At 42.7% G+C, this 27,900-nt stretch overlaps 1 protein-coding gene across 13 annotated transcripts in view; it reads right to left on the bottom strand.

The window, feature by feature from the left end:
* ANKS1B (ankyrin repeat and sterile alpha motif domain containing 1B) overlaps positions 1 to 27,900 on the bottom strand; it is a 1,094,885-nt gene that overhangs the window by 77,720 nt on the left and 989,265 nt on the right. For 9 of the 13 annotated variants that reach the window (XM_059402276.1, XM_059402278.1, XM_059402277.1 and 6 more), the window contains exons 18-19: positions 4,805 to 4,912; positions 2,496 to 2,675 (exon numbers count right to left, since the gene is read on the bottom strand). In XM_059402276.1, the coding sequence (XP_059258259.1) occupies positions 2,496 to 2,675; positions 4,805 to 4,912 (288 nt within the window). The remainder of the gene's footprint in view (positions 1 to 2,495; positions 2,676 to 4,804; positions 4,913 to 27,900) is intronic. The other 4 variants (XM_059402285.1, XM_059402286.1, XM_059402289.1 and 1 more) reach the window with 2 other exon arrangements.

Genomic DNA, 27,900 nt, shown 5'->3' with positions numbered 1-27,900 from the left:
GAACTTCTACTGTCTGTGGGAAAAAGACAGGCAAGGCAAGCTTTACCCATGCTTCGTAAGCCCCTTGGGAGAAAGTCTCCAGGGAGGAACCGCAGGGACCAACCTCCTGGTTGGAAGGCGGTGTAACTAGCTCCTCGCTTACTGAAATTTTAATTTCTAATTCAAATCATTAGGAAGACTCAACGTTATTGGCTAAGGACAACCTTGGGGAAGAATGTGGTCTAGTGTGGATATGACAGGTTGTTAAAAAAACAAAGGGATTTAAAAAATCATTATAGCAGATGATCAGAAAAGGAAGGATAAGAAAAAGCATTCGTTGAGTGGCTGAGTGGTAGAAAGGTACTTAAATAAAACCGTTCAACAACAAAATCACTGAGTATTTCGTATTTTGACAGGTTAAAGTTTTGAAACTAATTTTTTAAAGGAACACATTTATTTCTCCACGATTTCTGGCATTTCTAGACTAGGAAACATGCTCAAGAGAAACAAATAAAAAACTGCAATTAACCCAACCGAAAGAGTTGTGATCTCCGAGTCCTTTTTTCTTATGGATCAGGTTCCTGCAGTGCCGTCTCCTATTTTCTCTGCAGCCAAAGTGCTGTATTTAGTGGGAGGATTTCAGGAAGGTCTAATATGCTCCCGGCTGCTGATTGTGTTCTACGTCTACACCAGTCATTCCATCACTGCAGACAGTACATGAGAGGAAAAGACATAGACCCTCCATGGCTCACTGCGTCCATCCACCCACTTATCTCAGCCTCTTTCTGTTTCTGGACCTCTCTCACCTGGCCAGATACAAGTTCATTCAACTTTCTCGAGAGTGAGACCACTCCTCAAAGGGATGCCTGCTGGCTGGAGTGACAAGAAAAACATCTGGGCTATTCCATACCGGCTCTAGCTTATGAACCTCCCGAAGAAGAGAAAGTTAGGGAACAATCGTGCGAGATTACCCGAATGTTCACACGCAGGCAGATGGGGAATTAAGTTCCTCTTTGAAAAAACTGTACTATGTGCAGAAATTTCACAGACCATATGAGGATCTCGGATAGGTGATTCTGTTTTTGAGGCTGGCAGAGTCAACAGCAGCTAATGGTCTTTAATGAAGGATCCTCCTTCACCCAGGGAAGGGAAAGGTTCAGAAAAGACCCAGTTTGTACTAATACATAAAGACCACATGGCTCAAAGTTAAATCAAACCATGTCTCTGAAATGCTGTCATTAGAGAAATTTAACCAGATATGTGAACCACAAATACTAACAAGCAGCAGAAAATATCTGAACAACTTGGGGAAAAAGCTTTCAGATTCTTTAAAAGAACATCAGTGAAAACAGAAATAAGGATTAAAAGCTAATACTTAACAAGAGATAAAGGGAAAATTATTCATTTCTTTGTATCTTGTGCATTTTCATCTCCCTTCAATAAAAGATTGTCCATAATCCTAACACTGCCATTCCCTGCACAGAGAACCCAGAGAACAATTCAATATTGAGAGAGCCGAAAGGAGTTGCAATATACCAGACCCTCTCTCTCCAGGGCATTTGCAGGCAGAATAGCCATGGTTTCCAGAACATTCTCTCCACATTTTTCTTTCATGAGCGGCAGCACAGAATGTTTACCAAAGGCTTTTCAAAACAGAATCTCACCAAACAGTTGAGAAAAATATTTAACAAGCAAAGCAAAGCAATTACAGTCGAATTTTCACCTCAAGATTCTCATCTTAGGTGTGGGAGGCAGAGAGAAGCCTCTTAACACACCGGTCTGAACCTAGGAGGAGGATGAAAAGAGCTGATTCTGCCAGTTGTTGTCAACAAATCCAAATCTTGAATTCTCAGAGAAACTCTAGAGCTAGCTGCCTCTCTGAATGCATGTTAAGAACAGCTCTGGGGTCTGGTTATGGCCGACTCAAGTTTCTGAGCAGTAATCTGAGGGCAGGCTAGACACGGACATCTCTACCAAAACCCTGGAAAGGTCCAAACAGGAAAGGTTTCTTTTTTCGGTTCTTTGTGTCAGGCAGCATCATCACCTTCAACTCCTCAAGGTGACAATATAAGACGGTGCTTTTTTGTACAAGCATGTTAACTTGGAAGGAAATTAACAACATCATGAAGAGCCAATGCTTCCCTCCAACTTCTGCTCTGTCATCTAACCGATTTATTTACATTTTATAACCCAGACTTTTATTATTCATTTTCATGATGATTCGATTCTTACATGGTGTGACCCTCTCTGGCCCAAAGACTTTCTGGGTGCAACAAGATCGGACAGTTTCTCCCATAAGAATGGAGAGCAAGGGTCTGTGTGTACATTCCATTCCCAGGAAGGTCTGTGTCGGTCTGGTTCAAGCAAGTAAGGAATGAAAGCCATAGCATAAAATGGTAAAATTCCGGCTGGGTGGACAACAGGCATCCGCTCACCGTAAGCCAGTGTTCAATATTAGAATGCATTACTTGATATGGGGGAAGGCAAAAACATCACAGAGGCTTATAACACCTTACCTGGGCCATCTGCCTCTCCAGTTTTGATCGGGGAATATCATCAAAGTAGTTTTCATTTCTTCTCCTCCTCGCATCGCCCTGCATGATAATGTGAGGAACGTCTAGGGAGCCACCAGTGGTGTAAGTGCTTTGGCTAAGTGATGGAGACAACTGAGGAGGAGTGTGATTACCACTGGGATCCTGAATGGAAATACATCATGAAATAAATACCATGTTCTTGTGGCTCACCTTTGCTTTCACAATTGTGAAACACTGACAAGACAAATTGCGGGGGTGGGGAGTCATTTCTGAATCAATTGCCGAAACATGGATGACGTTCCGCCATTTTTTTAATGGCGTGATCTAGGCAATATTTCCCCCCCTAAGTATTTTAGGTCAAAAGTTTAAAGGACACTCAATCAGGCTCTGTTTTCTTGCACCCAGTGCTACGGAGGAGTTCAGGAGAGAAGGCACACATACGTTGGGCACCCCTGACGATATCGTGTTGTGCTATGTTTTCATGCGGACAGAGTGTCCTCACCGTGGTAGACACATGAACAGAGAGCCCCCATGGGACCTAACGGGTCTTGATTCTCCATCAGAGGGTGGTGTGGCAATGGGGCAGGGTAGAGGACACAGCATGGAGACACAGCATGTCACACGCAGACTGCAGAGCAATGCATATAATGACAGAGGATGCGTGTCAACGGCAAAGATGACTCAAGCTGAGGGAAACCAGGCAGAAGGAAGACAAGGGGCGGCAGAAGGCTGGGCTCAAGTGTCTGCAAGTCAGAGGAGGGTTGGATTGTGCTGGGTCTCCAGGCCACTCCTCCCCCAGATGTTCTGGGCCTCCTGTGACAGATTCAGATCCTGCACTTTTTCTGGGGAAATCTCTGTCTTTAGTCTGTTTGTTGTTCTCCTAAATTTCTTCCAGGGAGCCAGAGGAAGAGGTTCAGGAGGGGAAGGAAAGAGAGCAGAATAAGTTGGTGGAGTTGCTCATCTAAAGAGGCATTTTAGGATGTTTACACTGACGGCACCTAAATCTTTCCCTCCTTTTGTGTAGCAAAATGAAGGCAAGACAATAATCTCTTTCCAGCCTTATTTCCCCTCTAACTTACTAGAGGCTTCCTTTCCTGGGAAGAAAAATAGGTCCTATTTCTCCTTTCACTGCTCCCAAAGCCCTCAACTAGTCTCCAAATGTCCCAATGTGTCCCGATTCTCCCAATACGTTCCTTCTGATTCCCTCTTCCAGCACATCTCCTGCGCTCTCTGACATGGCTGTATATCTTCTCCTCCTTTCAAAACAGAATCAGACTCCAAATCTTAGCAGCTCCTCTCCTGCCTGGCCCTCCGCTGTGCTGGTGGTAGCGAGCGGGCTGTTGGCTGAAGCTCACTGATAAGAGGCTCTCTGCGGCATTGCACGCGTTAGATGGAACTCAGTTCCAATCGCTTCTCCGCCTTTTGGCTAAGATCAAGTGTGGGAACTTAGCTCCACCTAAGGGCCGGGCTCCTGTGCACTGCTCTCGATCCCTGCCTCTGCGGCCACGTGCAGGAGAGGAGTCAGAAGCAAGTGCAGGACTAACTGAAGAGAACAGAGCTGGAACTCTCCCAGCAGTCATGGAGATCCTGGCTTTCTGAGGAGTTTCTGGAAAGTTCCAATAGGCCTCACAAAACCAGGGCCGGCTGCGGGTTCTTTGCCGCTGCCGCCTGGCTGGCCATCAGCTGCCGTTTTCTTGTTCACTCTGCTCCTGCCTTCTGGCCTTCCTTCTCCTTCCACTTCAGTTTTCTCTCCCTTCTGTGGGTTCTCTCTCTAGTTGTTCTGCCCCATCATCCTAAAATGTAGCTGAACTCGTTTCTTAAAGTTCTCTGGAGTCTCTCTTTTTCATTTTTGAAGTGGGTAAGGCTGACGAGCTTGCGCTGCCTAAAAACCAGAAGACCCTAAGGTTAGCTTTAAATCGATCCTTCCTTAATTGTGGTCCTCCATTGATCTCTTTCCTGGGGGTTTGAGGACTTTGACAGAAAACTCATTTCCTCTCACTTGGTGCAGATGGGCGTGTGGGAAGGGGGGAGAGGGAGCGATTCTTTAAAGGTGGTGGTTTGTCAGATGTGCATCTAAAAATCTCAAAAATAGATATTTAACTAATTGAGAAAAACAAATCTCATCTTACAAAATACAATCAAAAGTGAGATTGTTTTTTATATAAATAAGGTAAGCTACATGGAAAACAGCCTGTACGTCCCGATCCATTGCATTGGTCATTGTATTTTATTGCACAAGATCATTTTTGAGGATAAGAGTGGAGAACAAAACGGACCAGCTGGGCACTTACCCTGAGGGTGATGGACCGAGGGGGCTTCTGGGGTGGGTCGTCGTGCAGCCTGTCTCCCAGAGATGCCAAAATACGTTTCCTGTGGCCAATCAAATTGATTTTTAAAACCTGAAACGACATATATTTGGGTTAAATATTTCGTTTGAGAAAAAATATTTTATATGTCCTAAAAGACAGAAGAGTGAAGGGATTTGTGCCTTTACCTCTGCCCCCTGGGAGATGCGGTGTGAAATCAGAGTGGGCCCTCGAGTCTGGAAAGATGGGAATGGCACGGGCAGAGTCCACTGCAGTGGACTGGAGGCGGGAAAACAGAGCAACAACCGCTCCTTTCGCTCGAGCTGCCCTAGAGCCCACTTCTCCACTCGGCAATCACAGCGCTTTCCAAAGGAGAAGTCAAGTCTTTTCCCTTACCAGCAGAAAACTCTCCAATAGCTTTCTATTGCTCCTATTTCTTTTTTTAAAGATTTTATTTATTTATTTAAGGGAGAGAGAATGAGCACGTGTGCACAGAGAGAGAGAGGAAGAAGCTGACTCCCGGCTGTGCGGGGAGCCCAATGCAAGGCAGATGCTTAACTGACTGAGCCACCCAGGCGCCCTTCTATTGCTCTTAAAATAAAATCCGAGTCCTGACCTGGCTCCAAGGCCCAATAGGGCTGGCTGCCCTCTGCCTACCTTAGGGTCCCTCCATTCAGGATGCTCACTTTGGTCTCCTCTGCTCCTTGAACATTCCATACTCATTCTTGCCACGGGGCCTCTATCCCCTTTATCCATTTACCTGGGACATTCCCCTTAAGCTTTTCAAATGACACCTTCTTGTCCTTCTGGAGCTCAACTGTTATCTCCTCATGCAAGCCTTTTTCCTCCTCTCATAAAGAACCATGTCCTCAACCCCTGTCCCACTCTACTCTATGATCCCCTTTTTCTCATTCTCGGAAAAGACTTTGTTTACAGGTTCAGAGTGTGTGTGTGTGTGTCCCATACCCCCTAGGTAAACCTCCTGCAAGCAGGGCCCTGATCTATCTTTATCAGTATGATTCCCCAAATGCTTAAAGCGATGCTTGAAACAATAGGGGCTCAATGAATAGGAGAGAATGAATGCTAATGTTGATGAAAGTAGCAGAGTAGCAGGAGAATCAAGCTCGGTTCACCTGGGGGAAGACTCAGAGCCTCCCTCGGTCGGGATTCCGAGTCCGAGGGTGCTGCAAAGGGCACACCGTGGAAGAGATGACAAAGGGAAGCCAAGACCTGCAGACAGTCTCAGGCCCCTCCCTAATATAAATGCAGAAAGACATGGCTAATATAAATGGCTAATATAAATGCAGAAAGACAACCCAGGGTTACTCCTGGAGCTTTACAAATGCTTCCCCTTTCACCATCCCAACATCCTTCTCTACAAGGTATTCTTCTTCCTTTCCAGAAGAGGATACTAGAGTTCAGAGTGGTTAAGTAGCCTATCTAAGGACCAGTACACAGTGGCTTTAGGATTTGAATCAGGTTTGCCGGATTCCAAAATTTATTTTATTCCAAGGTAAACTGCAAAGTGTAGGCGCATCTCCAAGTATTACTGCCTTTTTGAAACAGCGTATTATACATCCATTCATAAGAAACGCATTTATCTCTTCTCTGCCCATGTATAGTACGAGGACAGAACTGGGACTATTTGGCTTATTAGTTCCTAAAGTATTCTACCTATAGTGTAAGTAATCTAAAAACACCCCCCACCCCCCAAAAAAGAACAAAACCAAAAAACCAAAACAACTCTCTTTTGAGTTTCAAAGGGGAGAGGTAGGCATTTCTTGGGCATTCATCCCATACTTCCTTGAATTTTTATTTGCCTATTTGTCAGTGAGCCTATTGGCCTTTCTGCCTAAATTGATTCTGACTTTAAACCAGCGGTGTGCTCTATTCCTTTCCTATCTACGCTCTGACCCAAGTTTGACGATGATGGGGACCCCAACTGTTAATCAAGGTGAGTGTCCACATGTACCGTATCCCTATAATTTTGTGAACCTTCATCCTGATCTTTGCAGTTGGCCCCCCTAGAACAGCACCTGTTCCCCACAGAGCATCTGAGTCCATCTCTGTGTCTTCTCACAGCTGCTTAAGGCTGGTGGAGCAAAACACTCACAACACTCCATGTGTAAGTGGACCACAGTTTCACGTTTGAGCAGGAGACTATTTTCTGCTTTTAATGGCCCCTTTTCAATGTCCCTTTCTAAGCACTCCTGATTTCTGGCTGGCCTTTTAGCTGCAGTAGGAATAAGTAGGGACAAAAATATATACCAGCTTCAGTCTAGCTGAGGGTTCAAAGCCCTTTAATCTTGGAAGGATGGTTTGTTTTAATTCTCCCTAAATTCTTTACCCTATGGTTGTCCACGCAGAAGCCCATCTGCTGTCCAGAATGCTGCCACTCGCGTAACCCTGGGTTGTCTTTCTGCATTTATATTAGCCAGCTTGGCACTTCACTACCTAGAGGAGTTTAGCAGTTTTCATCTGGAAATTTGAAATCTGGAATTTCACCATATACTCCTCAGAGGATTTATAAATATGCTAAAATAAGTGTGGTCCCAGTGCCCAGGACTTGCAGGCAACATTATTTAAATGATCCAGAGAGATGCCCTGATATTTTTGCATTGTTTCTTTTTTTTTTTTCCTGAAGCATCAAGATCAAAGAATTCCTCCATCTCAGAAAAACACAACATTAACCTTTTCAAATGTATTTGCAAGTCTAAAGAACACTACATTTTCTCATTCCCTTTTATTCACATTCTCAATTACTTTGCCAAAAGGCTTCTATTGAATATAAATTCCTCCCATAAAATCCCCATTGGCTTCCTCCCAGTGGCTAATTGGACCTGATGCTCACGCTGCTACCGCAGGCCCCTGGGTCCTGCTAAGAAATGTTTTTTATAATAATGAAGACATTCAAAATCATTCTGACAAATAACTGACAGTGAATAACGAATTAACTGTGGTAAGACTGAGCTGGTGTAACCCCCGTGGCTGCTTTTGGTTTACTCTCCAGTGATTCCATCTGGGGCATGTGACCGGACCTTCCAATCTCAGTTTTCTCACCTACAAAGTGAGGAAGTTGTTGCCAATCCCAGCGTTGTTGGGAAGATGAAGACTGAGGTTGTGAGAATAACAGGCACAGGGTGGCCAGAGATATGAAGCAACCTGCATGGTGGGCTGCACTCTTAGGAAGCATGGAAATCCTGACCCACAACGACAGGGACTTGATGATTTCTAGAAAGTTCATCTCATCACGCAAGTCTGCTGGTGCTTTGCAGGCAGAGATGGGGCTAACCTTGGAAGAACTCCCATTGAAGTGACATGTACTGGTAGGAACGGGTCTGGTTTCTAGCTATTAGCTTAAAACGAGGACCTAATGTAAAAGAATGTATGCTATCCTCTCTTGCACACTATTTAATCCCCGACAGGAGGTAAACTGAGGCACTCTCTACCCTGGAGCTCCACTTCTGCCTCTTTCACAGAACTACCCAGAAGAGGGTATGAAAAGAAAAAAAAAATTATTGATTTTCCTTACTACCTACAGTCCACTGTCAAGTCCTTAGAACAGGCAGAGTGACCCTCCTCTAGGGACTCAGCTTCCTCGATGTTATACTTTGCTAAGGGCAAAAGGCAATCCTAGCCCAATCCCCAGGATCCTGTAAGTCTAACACATTCCTTTGGAAACTTCCTTAATCTCTATCCCCTAAGATATGTGTTGGCAATCATCCTCCAAGCATATGGCCCACCGGGTAGACATCTGAGGGGTCTCATCATTGAGGGTTTATGAAACAATAATAAATGACCTTTGCCAACAATAGCCAGCACCCTCCGGATCCTGGAAACCTTGCTTCCAAAATACTTGGGAAGCTTACACTATCCCTAACCCACTCCGAACTTGAAAGTATCTAATGGGCCACTCCTCATGACCCCAGGGCAGCTCCTTCTGCCCAAGAGCTCTGTTCCTGTGCTCTGTACTTTAATAAAACCACCTTTTTGCACCAAAGATGTCTTATGAATTCTTTCTTGGCCTTCAGCTCCGGACCTCACCTACATTCCAAACGACATCAGGTAAACAGATAGATACAGAGAATGAACAAATTAATACAGTGATGGTTCATGTCAAAAGCATTTGAGTAACTCCTTATTTATTAGAAACGATCCCATATTACCCAAGTTAGCGATGATTACCATTTACTGAACATTTGCTATGTTCTAGTTGTGCTAGCAACTGTGCCAGGTGCATTACATATGTGCAAGTATCTCATTTAATCCTTCTAATAACATTATCATTCTTAGTCTAGAGATGCAACCTGAGACAGAAATACCGAGGTCACACTGCTAGTGGCAGGATGGCTGGGACATGCACCTGATTCTTAACCCGCTCTTTACCACTCCCCACACTTTTCTTGCCATCAACTTCTGCACCATTTGGCCTCAGCTATCCTATTGGTCACGTGTTAGGAGGCTTCTTAAAATGGTGTTTTTATTTTGAACTATCACGTTGAAAGCATTTACATTGGGTTTTGATCATCTGAAACCATTAAAATAATATAGCTTTCGTTCTGGACTAGGCTTGTAGAAGTGTTAAAGCTCCAGGCCAAAAGAGCTCAGATGCAGATATAGGCAAAGGACCGGGAAGTCCAAGATTCGATCCAAGTTGGCTAATATTAGTGCTAGGGAGGGCGGCGTCTGACCACAAATCTCCCAAGTTGACAATTAAGAGATCCGACTGGCGAGACCATAACAGAGAGACTATTCCGAAGAAAGACAGTCATTACGGGAAAAGTCAAGTCCTAAGGCAACTGGGTTTGCCTCGTGTGAGAACAACTTAATATCCGATCATCGTTGTAAGCAGACGGGGTAGTAATGGAATCCTGTCACCCCAGGCACCATAACTGATGACCAGTCAGTTTGCCAAGCTTTGGTTTTCAAAAAGCTAGAGGAATGATTACCGTGGTAGAGATTTCTGTATGGTTTTCATTACTGTTTGGGTGTTAAGTGAACTGCTTATCAAAGGAAAACAATGGGGACAATGAGGAAAAGTACTGGTAATATAGCAGGAATTTAGTTATTCTAGATATTGAACCAATTTAGTTCAATTCAAAAATCAATATTGAGTTTCTGCCATGGATTATTTGGCAATACACAGAGGAAACTCCGAGAAACCGGACATGAATAACTACACAGTCAAACTATTAGCTAAGAAAATCTAAAAACTATTATACACACGAGCATAAGGATGTGGTTCCAGCTGCTGAATTCTGATAAGGAATAAAAGTAAATGCATGTTTTCTTAATGGTTTTTATTACAACTATTATGAGAAAAAAAAATACAACTATTATGAGAAATGTGGGCCAAAGGCAAGGAATGTTGTGGAACCGACACGGGCCTGCCTCATATCGGCATCCATTCATCAGAGTAGTAGCTGCCTCTAGGAATTTTCTCCAGGATCATCACTTACGCAGGACATCTTCAGAAACCCTGCCGCAAATCCTGCCAATAGAATAGCTGTGTGGAGTGACAGCACTGCAATGTTATGTCTTTCACGTTTCTGGGTCTAGCTGCAGGAATTCTGCTAGACAATAGCCTGCCTTTACCCTCACGTCTCAATCTATGTCATAGCGCCTGTGAAAGTCAGCGTACTGACACTTCCCTTTTTTCTTTTCAATACAATATAAACTGAATGTGAATTTAACGTGATATAAACGGAACATGTTTTTTCTTTCTCTGCATTTAAAAATTAAACAATGTTTTGATTATAATAAAAATACTGCTTTCCCACTGTAGAGACAGAAAATACAGAAAAAGGAATAAGGGAACAAGTTCTCCGTAGGCTATGAACATATAGATATACTTCCTTTTCATGTTGTCCCCATGATTATATGTTATAGGAGCCATAACATAAGTGCAGTTTTCCCTTCATTTTTTTCACGCAATATTAAAGCCAAAAAACTTTCCTACATATCCAGCTCTCAGGAGACATTTTGAATAACCCCATATTACCAAGTTACTGCTTTAGAGAAGCATGGGGTAATTCATCAACCATTTCCCTTTACTGTTGGAAATTTAAACTATGATTTTTTTTTTTTAAGATTTTATTTATTTATTTGACAGAAATCGCAAGAGTAGGCAGAGAGGCAAGCATAGAGACGGGGGGTGGGGGGGGGTGGGGGGGTGTGCAGGCTCCCTGTTGAGCAGAGAACCCTGGGATCATGACCCAAGCTGAAGGCAGAGGCTTTAAAGCCACGGAGCCACCCAGGTGCCCCTAGACTATGATTCTTTTCCAGATAGCAAACATTCCACGTACTAAAAAAAAAAAAAAAAAAAAACAACAAACCAACTCATTACCCTACCACCATTTCCATCCTCATGGCCGTGTTTGCACAGACACAATAAAAAAACACTGGAGAGAACTGCAACAATGCGCATGGTCACGAAGGAAAAAAGCCATGCAGCGACAGTCTGTTTCCATGTTCTGCACGAAATCTCAATCCATTTATTGCGGGCTGGGCCAAGTCCTCCAGGGAAAATCACAAGTCCACGTTACGTTCCTCCGTGTCACATTTTGCATGGGTTACAGTTTGGGGCTCAGACTTCGCTGACAGACGTGAACCAACACCTGCACCGGAATGCTCCGGGGATTACGCAAGCAGCGCCGCGGCGCAGGCCGGCGACTCGCCATAGCAGCGCCGTGGGACTGCCTCCCTTTTAGTTCTAGCTTTCTTATTTAGAGGGGGATTTTTATTGAAATGGTATTTAGGGCAAAACAGCTTTATCCCGCCTTTGGAACCGTCCTTCCCTTTTAACGGGCTAGGTAATTTCCCCTTTGCTTTTCTAGGTGTTTGTTTGCCCACTAAGCCAGATGAGGGCGCGCACCAGGCTTCATTCAGCTCAGCGGCTGCTAACCACGCGGCGAGTGTTCCGAGGAATTCGGACGCTCTTCAATGCCCAGAATGGAAGTTGAGTTGGAAGTTTACCTGCTTTGTTCTCATCTGCAGAACTAAAATTGCCATGAAATGTGAAATTCCTCCCCCTCCCCCTGCTCCCCAGTAAAAATTTCTAAACACTTGCCACCTGAAAGCATCCAGGCAAAAGTGTCTTGTGTGTCATCCAATTTCAACTCCCACAATGCCAGAAATCCTCGTTTGAACTTGCATTTGATTTTTGACTGTGACATTTTCTCTCCTATTTCTCGGGCTGTAATAATCCACCTCTAGTATAATATGGTGGATAGGAGGAGCTCTGAAGCAGAACATCATGACATTTTGTTCTCCCCCTGGTTCTTCTTCGGGCTAGGTGATCTTTAACTTCTTTGAGTTGGTATCAAAGTTGAGTGATAGCAAAGGGATAATAATCATCTCATGCACACACATTTCACATTTATTGGATGTCTTTCCTATATAACTACCACGTTACACAATTTGTAAGCCACAAGGAAGAAAAATCATTCAGTTCTCTAGGGCTCTCAATCCAGTAGATGGAAAAAATATTTTTAAAATGGTCTGTGTATCTTCTGTATATTATCTAGATGTGTGTGTATCTATGTATCCATTCACCCCTCCATGCCTCCCTCCATCCATCCACTTACATATCTGTCATCCAACCATCTATCTAAATAGACGTGTTTACACAGCATACCAAGACTAAAAGGGATTTCTGTGCATTGAATGGGAATGATTACGAAGTTCCAGAAATCATAAACCATTGACCCAAGGCATGATTTCTTTTTTAAGTATAACAGAAACTTGAAGCTTTTTACCCTAGCCTTGAATAAACCTATCAGCAAAATTTTTACTATTACTGTTGTTATTTGTGTCATTATAAATATCTCTCAGTAGATTTTAGATCAAGAACCAAGCCTTTCACTTCCCCATTCCTCTCTCTTGTTAATCTAAAATATTTTTAACTCCAGCCACATCTCCTCCAGGCTCCCAACTGTGGCTTAAATATACAATACTTCCACATATCCTATGAATACGGATATGAATGTCATGCTCTCCTTTTTAGAACCTTGCAAGGATGAAGTCAAGATTCACCTGAAGCTTTCCTCTCTCCCCTTGGATTACTGCAACCTCTCTCTGAATTGCTGACACTGGGATATCCCGGCTTGAGCTGTGTTACCCACTTAACGTCAGAGAGGGTGTCAGTGCATCCCAGAGTCTCAGAGCACTTAGCACACAAGTACCACTTGGAGGGGTGTCCCTAAAATCTCAAATCGGATCCCCTCTGCTGTGGACAATGAATAGGGGAGCCACCTCTGAAAGACAAAGAGGAAAAGAACATCTACATCCTATTGCTCTTTGCTTCTACGATATAGTTTTCTATTCTTTCTGAGCGTTAGCACCTAATTCCTTTACAGTCTTGCCACTAGTGATGGAAACCTGACTTACCTCCTATCATCTGGAACTCCTTCTCTTTATTTCTAACACTTCATTAAAAAAAAAAAGAAAAAATCCCTCTGACTAGATTTTCCAGATTTTCTTGTCCTTCTGCTAATACTTTCCATAGCAACTGCTACTAAATCATCAGCACATAGCAGTTTGTATAAGAGATGTCATCAAAATACAACTGTGCCAGCCCGAGGGGAGGAAAAGAGGTTCCAAGTTATATAGCCCCAGAGAGAGCAAAGGACAGAGAGAGTGAGGGGGGGGGGGACGTAGGTTTTTGGAATACAGTCTGTCTCAATAAACAGGAAATACTAATTATGAGGAAATGAGACAATCTTTGCATGCAAAGAGAGACCTTAATGGTATAATTGCCTCTGAGCATTTAAGGGTTCTGGAGGTAGAAAGCCTTCTTTTGTAATCAATGAGAATCTTAGGTTTATTTGTAAAGCTCTCAGAATTACCTCTTGATGAAGGTACTAATTTTCTGATTATATTTTCCTATAAACATCACTCCAGAAGATTAAAAAAACAAACAACCCAACCAACCAATCAGTTCCTAACTAATTTCCCTGTAAGTTACTTTTAAGTACAGCTTGCTGCAAATTAGGTTTTCATAGGAGAAATTTGGTTTGCATTGCTCAATAACCCAATCGTTGGGATTACTGAAGGAAAAAATTGTTGCGAAAGAAAATGGGAAATATGCGCTATATCCCACATCTGAAGTTATTCTTGGAGATGTGATCATGAGCTAAAAGCATTTGAAAACTGCAAATCACTTTGCAGTATTATTAATACATAAAAATGCTCTGCATCTTAAGAAGTAGAGAGGCTACAGTCTGGCTTATGTTTTGTTAACTATGCGGGGAATTTTTGGCTACTGAGGATATTTTTCAACTGATTTTCGTTCCGTTTTTGAGATCATAAAGCTTATCATCTATTATATTGTATGATGCACGTTCTCAGTATTGTAAATGATATTATGTTTAAGAAACCTCATTATTAAGAGATGCCAACATACTACACATTAAACTCAATATGCAAAATACATGACTACCCATATTTGTATAGAGAAGCTTTGACAAATTCCATCTGAAGGAACAAGTGAGGGTTATTCAGTTTTTGGATCATAAATGGTCTCTTTTGCTCCTTTTGCTGCCTCCTTCGTGCTGCTGTGTAGCTACTTTAATGACATAACACCCTCCTTCAGTGGGTAGAATAGTGAAAGATGCAGTGAATTCAAGCCAGTCAATTCTGTTGCTTGTCAGTAGTTCTGATAAAAGAACGTGGTGTGGGAGGAGGTAAAAAGCTACCTCAAACTAGCTAAAATGAAGGTTTAAAAGTGCATCCATGGATTTTACTTAGCCTAGCCAGCTACTACTGCACTTTAGAATCAGGTGTTCATCCATGTGTAGGCGGAAAAAAGAATGTTAGGGGTTTAAAAAAGTATTTCTAGGGAAAACAGATGTTGTGGGTCCCAAGGACAAGCTCAAGATGAGAAAGCAAGATGATACTGAGAGACAGATTTTTAATGATCCCTTTACTTCCATATCTCCTGGAGAATCATGTAACAGTAAAACTGGGAATCATACCCACTAGAATGGGAATCTATACCCACTAGAATGGTTAAAAAACAAACAAACAAACAAAAACTGACAACATCAAGTGATGGTGAAGATGTGGAGAAACTGGACCCTCATCTTCCTAGTGGAGATGTAAAGTGGCACATCTACTTTTTGGAGAACTGCCAGTATCTCACATTATATCCCTGTTTCTTACCATAGAACCCAGCAAGTCCATGCCTAGGTAGCACACAGGGACTTATAAATGAATTTTAAAACAGCATTATTCATCATAATTAACAACTGGAAACAGTCCAAATGTCCCACCCACTGGCAAATGGTAAGTAAAATCTACATATTCACACAATGGAATACTACTCGGTAATAAAAAGGAAAAGACAAAAGATAATGCCACAGTATGGGTGAATCTCAAAGACAGTATACTGCGTACAAGAGGCCATACATGTAGCATGACTCCATTTATATAATATTTCTAGAGAAAGCAGATCAGCGGTGGCCTAGGATAGGAACAGGAGTGGGGATGACTGCAACAACCATGAAGGAACCTTCTATGGTGATGAAGATATTCTAAAACTGGATTGCATTATTGGTTGGACAATTTGTACAAATTTACTAAAACTACTCAACTGTATACTTAAAATAGGTGACTTTTATGATCTAAAATTATATTGCAATAAAGCTGTTAAAAAAATGAAAAACATGGTTCTCTTGGGTGGCTTAGTTGGTTAAGCGTCTGCGTTTGGCTCGGGTCATGATCCCAGGGTCCTGGGTTCAAGCCCTGTGTGGGGCTCCCTGCTCAGCAGGGAGCCTGCTTCTTCCTCTTCCTCTCCCTCTGCTGCTCTATCTTGCTTGTGCTCTCACTCTTGGTCTCAAATAAATAAATAAAAATTTTAAATCTTTAAAAAAATGAAAAACTCTGGGAGAAAGCACTCAGTATTCAGTAAGCATTAGTATAAATCAGGCCATTCCTGAAGGCTGTAATTCAGATTGCGTCAGACAGAAACCACTGTCCCACTGGAGGGTACTAGGAACCAGCTAAAACGATGGGCAACCAATAAACTGCAGGATGTCTAGGATATTTCAAAGGAAATGTGACCAAGAGGGCAGCTTTGCTCTGGGGGCTTATGCTGTTTACTTCTAGGCTACTGGTCGAGTAGGACACTCTTTGTTACAGGTGTATAGCACACTAGTACTTAGAACTTACCTTTTAAGTGTCTTAAACTTTTAAGTGTCTTTTATGACTTGTCTTTTAAGTGTCTTAATTCTCCTAGTCATGACATTTTGGGGTAAGAATGCTTATGCTTTCTAAATGGTTCCCGCAATACTTTGGGCATGTCTGAAGAGAAGGTAGTGATCACTAGGAGCCCCCATAGATTCTGTAGGGCTAACAGGTGGTGATAATGAGATTCCCTTAGACACTTGGGAACAGGGCTGCATTCGAAGCACTAAATTAATCACACCCATAGTGTGAATGGAGACAGAATGACTTTTCTGGCCCGGCAAGAGCCAATGGAATAGACTGGCAATCTATCACTTAATCTCTGATCCTGACACCTGGCTAAACAAAGAAGGTGTATATCAGAGTAGGGTGGGCGTGGAAGCAAGATCCCAATGTGGAGGGCAGATCCCAATTGTAAAACAATGGATAAACACTCCCAGAAAGCCCAGCCTTAGCAGCACTGTTGGTTGGGAGATGGGGCTGGAACCTGGAGAAGGAAGCTCCATAAGAGGTATTGTCAGTCACTGGGTAGAGGCTGTTCCATCAGGCCTCACATTTGAGCCCTCTGAGGTAGCCCCCAGAGCTCCCTTTCCTTCCATTGCATGAGCACCGAGAAGCACAATCCCATCATCAGGTTTCCCAGTGCCCAGATACCAGGAAAGGCAGGGCTGGAGGTGGGGGGTGGGGAGTCCTTGACCATAATGAGAGAATTCTTCTCCATGCAGGTTAACAGATCAGACATCTTGTCTATACGCTGTTCTCTCATCAATTACATCACTACCAGGGAGGCACCAGGATCTGCTCAAGAGGGCGCAGGGATGAAGAGCGGAGCTCCGCGTCAGGGTGACATGGGTGTGAGTCTTGATTCCGGCACCTGCTATCTATGACTTTGGGTCAACTCCTGAACCTCTTCAGCTTCACCAAACTCGTCAAAATAATGTTAAAAATAGTATTTACCTCTTCATATAACATGGAAAGCCTGTAGCACAGAGCCTGGCATAAAATGAATCTCAATAAATGATAACTTTGGTGTTTGATTAAGTCTGGTTTCTGAACCACAAGGGCCGAGCCTTTTCTGGCGACTTGGTTCATTCCTCCGTGCAATGCCACAGCTAGAAGTGTTCAGCAACTAGTCAGGTGTCTTTCCTCTGCAAACGGCCCCTGTGCCATCAGCCACTCTTCTTTCCGAACTTCAGTGGTCTCATTAAAAGCAAGGTTTTGTCACACTGTATTCTCTTCCCCTTTTTGACAGGGTTATTAGTATGAGGTTGACAGACCAGGAGAATGCCACAGATCTAGAGTCTTTGGTTTCAACAAAGCACTGGATGAAGTCTTTCATTATCTCTAACTAAGATGGTGGGCTCTATGAGAGAAAAATTAACTGGATTCACAGCTGGTTGTACATCTACACCCAAGAGACATGATGAATGACTCTGTCTCAATCTGTAGGGGGGACCACTGATTGAATGCCACAGGGCTCTGCCCCTGGATTCCGCTCTATTCGGTATTTTTATTAACGGCATCAAAGCAGACGTAAGAGGAACATTTATTAGATTTCTCAATACCATAACACTGTGAAGGGTATTTAATACGGTAATAGGCCAATGCAAAAGTCCAAATTCCTTCCATAGGCTGAAAGGTCATGCTGACACCAAAAAGATGCAATTCAACAGGGACAAATGTAATATTCTTCACTATGGTTCCAAAAAGAAATCAACTGTGTGCGTTCAAGATGGGTGATCAAAGAGATCACTTTTTCACAGTGCAAAGAAATACCTGAGCTCTCAGCTGAACACAAGAAGAGGTTTGGCAGAAGACACAAGACTGAGGGTTGGAGAACACACAGAGAATGCAGACCGGCCTGTTGATCTTATCATTTCGGTCTTGCAAGGTTGGTAACTATCTTCCTTTTAGGAATGAATAAGCCGAGGGTAAAGAGTTTTAGGAACTTGCCCAAGTGGGTGACAAAGCCAGGATCTTAGTCCAGTTCTGACTTCCAAAATTCATGCCCCTTATATTCACTGTCAGAGTTGTCATGAGACCCAAGGGAGGCCATTTTAATAGAAGTAAAAGCATGGCACTTGGCCCACATATGCTCCAAAGCTGTTGATCTTGGGGCACCCGGGTGGCTCAGTCGTTTGAGAGTCTGCCTTCTGCTCAGGTCATGATTCTGAAGTCCCAGGATCAAGCCCCACATCGGTCTCCCTGCTCAGAAGAGAGTCTGCTTCTCTTTCTGCCCCTCAACCCTCTTGTGTTCTCACTCTCTTTCTCTCTCTCTCTTATAATTAAATAAGATCTTAAAAAAAAAAAAAAGGTTGTAATCTTTTCCCAGATACTCATTTAACTGTAAGCTTGAGGGCTTCTTGAAATGACTGGCATTTTGTTATAGTATGAGCCCTGCAGTTTATCTAAATCTTTTCAAGTTTATTCATTAATATAACTACCACAGCAATGATTCTGTCAATTTTTCTTCTATTCCTTTTACTCTTACCATTGTTCCCAAACCCTTAATGCCAGAAGCAGCAGCCCTGGCCAAAAAAAGGTAGCGGGAAATTTGAGGATAATCTGAAAGCTCCACCAGCCAGTGATGAATCCCAGATAATGAAAACATTGTTTTTTTAATTAAGGTAATTTTCAAGGGCTGCATTAGTGGTTCAACGTTGCATATTTACATGATAAAACTTCAATTACCTTTATATAATGAGGTGCTGTGTTAAGTAACCTTAGTATAATTATATGCACATAGAATATACAAAATTTTCACTTAATTTTTAAAATTAGTGTACTTTATGGTTAAATGACACCGTTTCACCCATTGTTGTTGGAATACTTATTGGAATTCTTATATATGTATACATATTTATATATATAAATTTATATTCTTAAATATATACACACATATATTATGTTCTATATTCACTATATAATACTTGGAATTCCAAATATTATATAATATACAATACATACTCTTCTTCAGTATATTATATATGTGTGTTTGTATAGATATAATCCAATATATATAGTATATAAAATATTTAGGAATAGTTCTAAATATTGAATATAATTTATATTAGGCATAATATATATCTATGTAAAATCTATATATGTCTAATACATATACATAAACACATTTTTTCCCCTCCCTTACCTAAGTGCAGTTCGCTGACTGTCCTTCAGTTTTTCCTGGATATCTGGAATACTATATGGTGTCTGAGTCATGCTCTGTGAAGATCATTTGTCACTGGGCCACAGTGTTGCCACAGAAAGTGGCTGAGGAGAAATTGCACACTGGCCTCAGCAACATCCCAGAAGGTTTTGCTTTTTTTAATAAATACTTAGGAGCCATTGTTTGTCATTGTCACTACACAGGGAAAGCAAGAGTTGACATCAGCTACTGAAAGTTCCAGTTACGGGTGCCGGGGTGGCTCAGTTGTTAAGCGTCTGCTTTTGGCTCAGGTTATGATCCCAGGGTCCTGGCTCAGGTTATGATCCCACCGTCCTGGGATCAAGCCCTACATCGGGCTCCCTGGGTCCCGGGATTGAGTTCCCATCAGGCTCCCTGCTCAGCGAGCCTGCTTCTTCTTCTCCCTCTTCCTGCTGCTCCCCCTGCTGTGCTCTCTCTGTCAAATAAATAAAATCTTTAGAAAACTAAAATAAAAATTCCAATTAATGGAGGGTTTACAATAAAAAAAATAATCCTTTGTGGGGTGGTGAACATCTTTCAATTTTCTCTCTGCCCAAGGCAGCCACGATTGACAAAGCTAGAAAGTAAAGTCATTAAAGCAATGGAGTTAATTAGCTGCTGACGACGGTGCTAGTCCTGTCCGCCTCTACTGCGGGGAGGGATGGCCACTGTGAGTGCCCAGGTGGACTGTGCCATGGATAAACTAAGAAGCTCTGCTGTAAACTGTCTTATAAAGACATGTAAAGAAGTGATATTTCCAGGGGGTGGAGGATTCTTTGGGGATCAGAGCACTTAATCTGTGATAAAGTGGGACACTTCTTTCAGGTTTTTAAGGCATAGGAGCTGCACCTTCTTTTTGAATGTCTGTCACCTCCTCTCTACCTGGTAAGCCCCAACACATCTTTCAGTATTTCAAGACCAAGTTCAAATATTCCTTTTGTGAAAGATGAAACTTCCACCAACACCCTTGTCTTCCATCCCTGTCACCTACCATCCCGAGCTATAGCCAGGTGTTTACATGTTTCCTTGAGGCCAAAATCTTTCTTCTTGAAGGCAGAAATAAGCCTTATGCTCTTTGTATTCCTAGCATGTAGTATATTAGAAGGCGGCTCAAAAACAACCAAACCAGACCCAGACAGAGAAATCTCAAAACAAATAATAGGCACAGACCTTTGAATGACAGTATCAAATTAGTTGCGCTCCAACAAAAAAAATCTACTTAGGATACTGTACAAAAAAAATGAAGCACAGTGTCTTTATTTTGTGTAAGGCTTGTAAGCTTGTTGATCAAATTTATGAGCTTGAAACAAAAAAAGCAAAAAGAAGAACAACGCTTTCTAAAAAATAGATATTGAACTATCAAATAGAAAAGTAATATCCCTACTTGCCAATATAATTCATTACAATTTACAAGCCTCCAGTGAAAATCAAGTAATAAACAGTGATTTAGTATTTGGTAGAAAATAGAGTTTAATATATAATTGTCACCGAACTCATTACTACATATAATGTCATTCAGACAGTGAGGAATTACTCATTTTTCCCTTCAAGATAATTGCAACATTAAGCTGGACGCAAAAACTATTTATGATGAAGAATTGGAAATTTATTCTTACACTGCCCTAGAATGATGAGATTATAGAGCATGTCATTAATTAATTAATATGTTATTCACATAGTAGACACTTGATATCCCTAAAATGCATAATTAATGATGAAAATGCCACAATGTTATTATCATACCTATTGATTACATCATTTCTCCCCCCACGCATGCTTTTTAAATCTTCCTATTGAAATCTTTAGTTCGGTTTTCACAGTATTCAAGTAATTTGGGATTTTTGGTAAAGAATTTAAATGCCAAAGTTCACTTCCTATATATGAAAAATTATTGTTAGCCAAAGAAGTATTCTAATCTCAACTTTTAGAGGAATTTACCAACATTATTTCAGGCAAAATGCCTCGACTGTTGAAATCTCTTATTTTAATTCTTTGAGATGAAAGTGGTTTCCTTTCCCCTGTATTTTGTGTTTTTATTTAGGTTCAATCTCTTCTTGCACCAAGATTCATAGAGAATGATATTTATATCTCATGAACATGGACAGAACATGAAGGCTCCCTGAGGGAAAACTCTGAGCAGAGGTAAAAATCACTGCAGAATCTTTAGCTCCTTAACTGCACTGTCTCTTAGGAAAATGTCACGTATGAGAAATGCTAATTAAGGAGGCTGGGAGAAAAAGAGATGCTACCTTTCCAAACACAACATTTAAAAAACAAGTATTATTAACATGGTGGTTTTATGAAGCACTTGAATCTTACATAAGTAAGGCTTATTTTTTGTTTCCTAAAAAAAGACTACATTTGGGCAAACCAAAAACTGAGTAATTTAAATCGTGAATTTGAGAGGGAAAAAAATTTGCATCTAGCTAGCAATTTAATAAAATGCAACTTTTCAAACACTTTTTTTTTCTATTTTGTAATCATTTACATGGCTATTTGCAAAAGCTCTAGTCATGTAGAAGCTGAAAAAGACAGGCTTAATTTTAAAATAGTAACACGGCACTCATTTATGAGGATTTTTGTAGGGAGAAAAGGTTTTATAAACTATTCTTCTCCACATAAAAGGGCTTAAATTCAAGAGTATTTAAAGTCAGAATTTGAATTTATTCCTTGGAATGGCCTCATGGCTAATATCTTGTCTATATGCAAGGTCAAAAAGATGTATATCTCTGGTTAATTTGGATTGACTGCCAAGCAATTTATCAGGAAGCTGGGGAATCTGAATTATCATGAAGACAACAGAACGAATGAGCTTTGCCTGATTAGTTCAGTTTACATGATTAAATCTTCATGCTTACAGAAAATTTACTGGACTCCCAAATGAGCCAGACAGACACCCCATGACATACTTACTATTTGGAACCCTATCTTAATTAAATGAAAAAAAAAATCAATTTCCAAAGGGTCAGCATTAAGCATTGTTTGTTGCTTAGGTCTTTGCTGAATTACATCTCAGCAAGCTTCTTGTTGCCCTACTTCCTGATCTACTGTCATATTCCCCACAGTTGGAGACTTTTAGGAAGATGGGTAAGTGGGTATTAAACATCAGAAATTATAAGTGCCTGGTCTTCCTTTAGCAAATACTCCTTTTCCAAGTGTTCAGTTTGATCTGATTAAAATTTAGGCAGGGGCACCTGGGTGGCTCAGTCCGTTAAGTGTCTGGCTCCTGATTTCCACTCAGGTCTTGATCTCAGGGTCATGAGTTTGAGTTCTGCATTGAGTTCCACGCTGGACATGGAGCCTACTTACAATAAAAATTAGGCAGAATGCTTCCTTTAGAGGCTCGTAAGTTATTTTCCACAAAATAGGAGTTGATGGAAACCAAAGAAGCAACTTTTTAGAGGAAAAACAAAGATGCTCTCCAACTCTCTCTGTTCAGCCTACCGACACTTCCGCAGCACCCAGGCCAGCCAAGACCTAACCTTATATGGAACAAAGGAACAAAGTTAACCAAGCACGGAGTTCTACTACTTTTGCTCTTTAAAGTGCAAACCACGAAAGGAAGAAAGCTTGTGAAGGAACCACAGTGGTTTTTCTAAAAGTTGGTGCCTGTGCCCTTGACAGAGATGTTAGAGTCCTACAGTTCCAGGTCCCTGCTGGCAGCTTCAGTTCTGAGAGTCCCATCGCGGTGCGGGACCCCAACAGTGCAGCCCGTGGTACGCAGTTACTCATCAGGAAATCCACATGCAGGGTTGACCGTGTGTCAGGGATGCCAGGCTGCGCAGGGCATACAGAGTGTTAAGAAAGTGCAGGGACAGGCGTGACCTCCTGTGCCTAGGGAAGCCGCTGATGGTTTGCTGGTGCAGGAGAAAGGCTTTCAGGGATGAGCTGGCGTTTTCCAGGTAGAAAACTAAGGGAAGGGAATTCCAGGCAGAGGAAGTATCATGCAAGGGAGCACAGGTGTACAAGGACCCGAGAACATGATGTGTCTGTTTATGGTTTTAAAATCGGATTTATGTTTGGCAAGGAAGGATTCATGTGTGAGTGGCAGGGCAGGAAGTGGTGAAGGTGGGCTGCAGCCAGATTGAAGGGTATTGTAAAGGCATGAGGTCTTCCAGCATCATTAGACAATACATGTAAAGGGCTTAAAACAATGCCTGGCACGTAGTGCATGCTCAGTAAATATGGGCTTTTTATGCTGTCGAAATCTTTGGGAAACCCGTCAAGGTCTTAAAGGGGAAAGGATGAGATCAGAATTGATGAGACGGGAGCTCAGTCTTCCTTATAACAATAATCTTGGTATCAATACTGAGCAGGGACTGGAGTAAGGAGATACTGTTCGTAGGCGAGTACACTGAAATCATTTGCGTGAGGACGAGTGCCAGGAATGAAGGCTTGTTCACTACTCTGTTCCCAGAGTCCGGCGCTGTGGCTGCACGTAGCAGGTACTCAACGAACAGTCACTGAATGAAAATGAATGGCCACGAGAGGAGGGAGCAGATCTGAGAATTATCTGGGCGGCACGAAGGGCAGGGATGGAGAGGATGGGCTGTAGGCGGTAAAGGAGAGGGAGGATTTTTTTAAGGAGGACTCCAGAGAATTGGGCTTGGGAGAAGGGCGCCGCAGAACGGAGGAGGGCGGCTTTGGCGGGGAGGGCGAGGCTCTGTGTGTACTACTCCGTACACAGCTGCTGGGCTCAGCCTCTCCTGAGCGCTGAGAAAGAGCGGCCGAGGGAGGGCCCCGGACCCTCCCACAGGCACTGCTCTTGGTCCTTCATGACCTCATTTATCGCCAAAGATCCCTCTGCGAGTTTGCTGTTGTTCTTCCTATTGACGGGGGGTGTGGGCGGAGGGTGGGAATGGGGGAAACTGAGGCTTAGCACGGCAGATGAACGAGAGGGCAGCGCCCTGATTAAACACACACACACACACACACACACACACCTGCTGCCACAAAGCCTGGGCTTTCATTGCTCCACCATTTATCGCCTCCCCTGTTGAAATGAACGTTTGGAGTAAGACATATGCCATATGAAAAGAAAGGTGTATTTCGCATTTCACAGAAAACTCAGGGCTAGGGAGGGGAGATACTTTGCAAAGAAACCAATGAGTAAGTTCGGTTAACTTTTGGCCTCATTAATACTCCAAACCTGCCGTCCTCATTCACAGAGTTACCATGAGGAACTGAAAAAGATGTGAAAACTTCTGAAAAATAGAAACTGTTCTACAAAAATAAGGTGACATAAAAAAGTAAGAGGAGGGGAGTGCCTGGGTGGCCCAGTCGGTGAAGTGTCTGCCTTCGGCTCCGGTCATGATCTCAGGGTCCTGGGATCGAGCCCCACGTCCAGTCCTCGGTGGTCAGGGAGCCTGCTTCTCCTCCCTCTGCCTGCCACTCCCCCTGCTTGTGTTCTCTCTCTCTGTCAAATGAATAAATAAAATCTTAAAAAAAAAAAGATCTTAAAAGATTTTATTTATTCATTTGACAGAGAGATTACAAGTAAGCAGAGAGGGAGACAGAGAGAAAGGGGGGAAGCAGGCTCCCTGCTGAGCAGAGCCCAACGCAGGGCTCGATCCCAGGACCCTGCGATCACGACCTGAGCCGAAGGCAGAGGCTTAACCCACTGAGCCACCCAGGTGCCCCTAAATAAAAATCTTAAGAAAAAAAGGAGGAAAGTATGTTCAGATTCTTGTTAAAGAATTCTAGAAAAGTGCAAGAGGCTATTGGAGCTGGATGCTGTGTTAGGACCATCTGACTGGCAAAGGCATCTTCTCACCCATGGTTCAGAGAGCTTGTTGAACTTTTTCTGTCTTTATGGGTCTGTTTTCCTAAAACATGAAAATCTGGATTTGAACTGTGGGAAAAGAATGAATTTTGCCTTCCAAAGTCACATAGCCGAGCTTTACTGTTTTCAATCCTTTTTCGAAGAGGTGTGGCTCTTGAATAAACTTAAATCCATGCCACCCGTGTCAGCTAAATCCCCTTGGGGACTGGGTGGGGTGGTCGCTGGATGGGGAGCAAGTGGTCACTGGGCAGGATACACTTTCTCCTCGGGCTGGCAAATCTTCTCAATACCAGCAAGGACCCACGGGGAGGACGGTAATGTGTCTCTTGTCCTATCACCATGGGCACAGGCTGACTGGAGGCCACATTCTCAAAGCCACAGCACCCTGTGTGAGGGGCCCACTGCCGGTTCCCGAAACTTACAGTGTTTACACTCTTCAGAGGGTTGGCTCCCTCTCCACACTCAGGACCCAGCTCAGATGCTGCCCCATCAGAGAGGACTTTCATGGCCACCCTCTTTAAGCAGATCCAATGAATAAAGTCATGGCACTCTGTTCATTTCTGACACGGTTCTCTTTAGAATTTACATCTACGTGTCTGCTTCTCTCTTGTCTCCCTCTCAAGCTAGAGTATAGGCCCCATGAGGGCAGGAAACATGACTACTTGATTCAGCCCAGCACCTAGCATGGGCTTGGCTTCTCATAGGCTGTTGGAGGCTATGCACTGTTCTAATGAACAAATGATGCTAGCTTGGAGGTGCTAAGATGAGTGACAGAGGGTCACTCAGCACCCCCGGGGTACCGTGTCCCACAGTTAGGCTGAGTTAGGCCCCGGGACCAGGAATGAAGCGATGAGTGTGCTCACACGTGGACGGAGGCCATCTCTCTGGTCTCATCAGCAAGACGTGCCAACCAACCTGGTCTACACACGAGACCCAGAGGAGAACACACACATCACTATTCCTCAACCTTGGAGTAGTTTCCTTGCTCTCCTAATTAAATATGTATGGCATATAAAAATAATTGTACAGACAGAAGGACTCACAGTTGCTCAAAGTAGACCAGGAAAGTGTTTGAACCATTCAGTGGGTGGTGTGACTGCCAGGGGAATCAGCAATGTGCCAGGGGTGGGAAGAGAAACTACTCCAGGAAATGGTACTGTAGGAAACAATTTACATATTTTAGGGCACGAGAGGTGCTTTAACTGAGTCTGTTCCCCTGCATTTCTGCCACTGAAGTAAATTGTAAAGGCTTAAAACGAGGAGATGATATCTAGTGATATGGCTGGAAGGCTCTATAAAACTAGTTTCAGGCCTAGCTTTATGCATAATGTATCCCATCAGATCCCTACAACCTGTAGGGAAAGTAATATTATCCCCTATTTTACAAATGAGGAAACAGGTTCAGGGAGGTTATGCAAGCAACGGAGTCTTCCTCACTGTGGAGCCAAAGCAGGTGACTGTTTAGAATATAATTCCAAGTTCCACACTGTGATGGCTTTTCTCACAGATTTCTGACACACATTTTGGATATCAGGAATATATTTCTGATGGCACAATAGCTTTGCAAAAGCGGTGGCTTCGAAGTGATGGGGGTACATTTTCCATTTGGAAATCGAGAGTAGGGGGACGATGGATTTCCTTCCCTAGTGTTAATGAAAATGGCAGTCATTGAAGATCTCACCTACACCCACTGAATGATTTAATCCTACTAAGCAATTCTTGTCTTTTAGAAACAATCTCTTATACTTATTTTTCAGTACCTCAATACTAAAAAAATAAGTATCTCAATACTTGTTTTTCAGTAAATACCTTCTCTGACAATTCTAAAGATAGGAACACGAAGTCTACATCCCTGCTATGGTTGTCAGGAGAGGTGAAATGTGCAGGGGCCATACTCAGAGTGCCCAAACCTGTTCTTGGGGTTGCATTTTGCTGATCTGCCCACCTCGAAGGGCTTCACTGCCTTAAATAGCGCCACACGTCATTTATTGCTGCTTAATGTGCTGATTCATCAGTTTTTGAAAATAGAAGCATATTTGGGAACGCATTTAATTTTCTGGTGTTGAAAACGATCACTTCCAGTTCTTCACCCAAACAATACGAAACACCTGTTATATAGTTACCTGAAGAAAATAAATGAAGGCTAAAATAACCTGCATTTTCTTTCTTTTTTTTTTTTTTTTTCATTATCCCACCCATATAAAATTTCTAGCATTCCATTGGCTTAAAAGCTTGGACTTGCTTATGTAAATATATAATCAGAATGAAAAATCTGGGAAGGCGGCAGGGGGTGGGGTGGGGATGCAGAATTCGAAACAGGCTCTTAGCCCATTTAGAGACTAAAGGTCTTCAAATGTTTCTGAACTGCAAAATGCCTTTGTTTTCTTTCCCATCTTCTCTTTACAACCGGCACTGCCTTGTAAAGCTGGTGTCCCCTCCAAGTTAGTCTGTTGTTTGGGATCCTGAGACATGGGGAAAGTCAACTTTTCTTCTTCAAGACCAACTGGCTGATGCACTGTGCTTCTCAGAAAGCACGGCTAGTCAGACGGGGGTTGGGGTTACGCTCTGGGCCTCCAGCATTCTGACCTTTGGGGAGGGTCTGCTCGTCTCTGGGTCTTGATTTTTCTTCTCTGAATTATGGAGTGTCCTCTAAGAGGAAAGCTGCAAACATAAATCATTCCTCAGTGAACAATGTTTGTCTGTGAGGTGCATAGATCAGCAGGGAGGAACATACGTGAGGCCTGATCCATTGTGGCCTAATAAATAATTTATACTTTTATGATGTAAACACAGTGTAGCTATGAATAATCTACCAGAGTCACACACACAAGCCATACAATCATTAATGTGAATGGATTCTCCCTATGTTTGAAGCAGTTTGAGTAACAGAATGCCTCGGTTTGGAGATAAGGCAGCTCCGAGGTTGATTCC

The sequence above is a fragment of the Mustela nigripes genome, chromosome 6 (genome assembly GCF_022355385.1).
Source record: "Mustela nigripes isolate SB6536 chromosome 6, MUSNIG.SB6536, whole genome shotgun sequence".
NCBI classification, from domain to species: domain Eukaryota; kingdom Metazoa; phylum Chordata; class Mammalia; order Carnivora; family Mustelidae; genus Mustela; species Mustela nigripes.
This window is presented reverse-complemented; position numbering and strand designations above follow the sequence as displayed.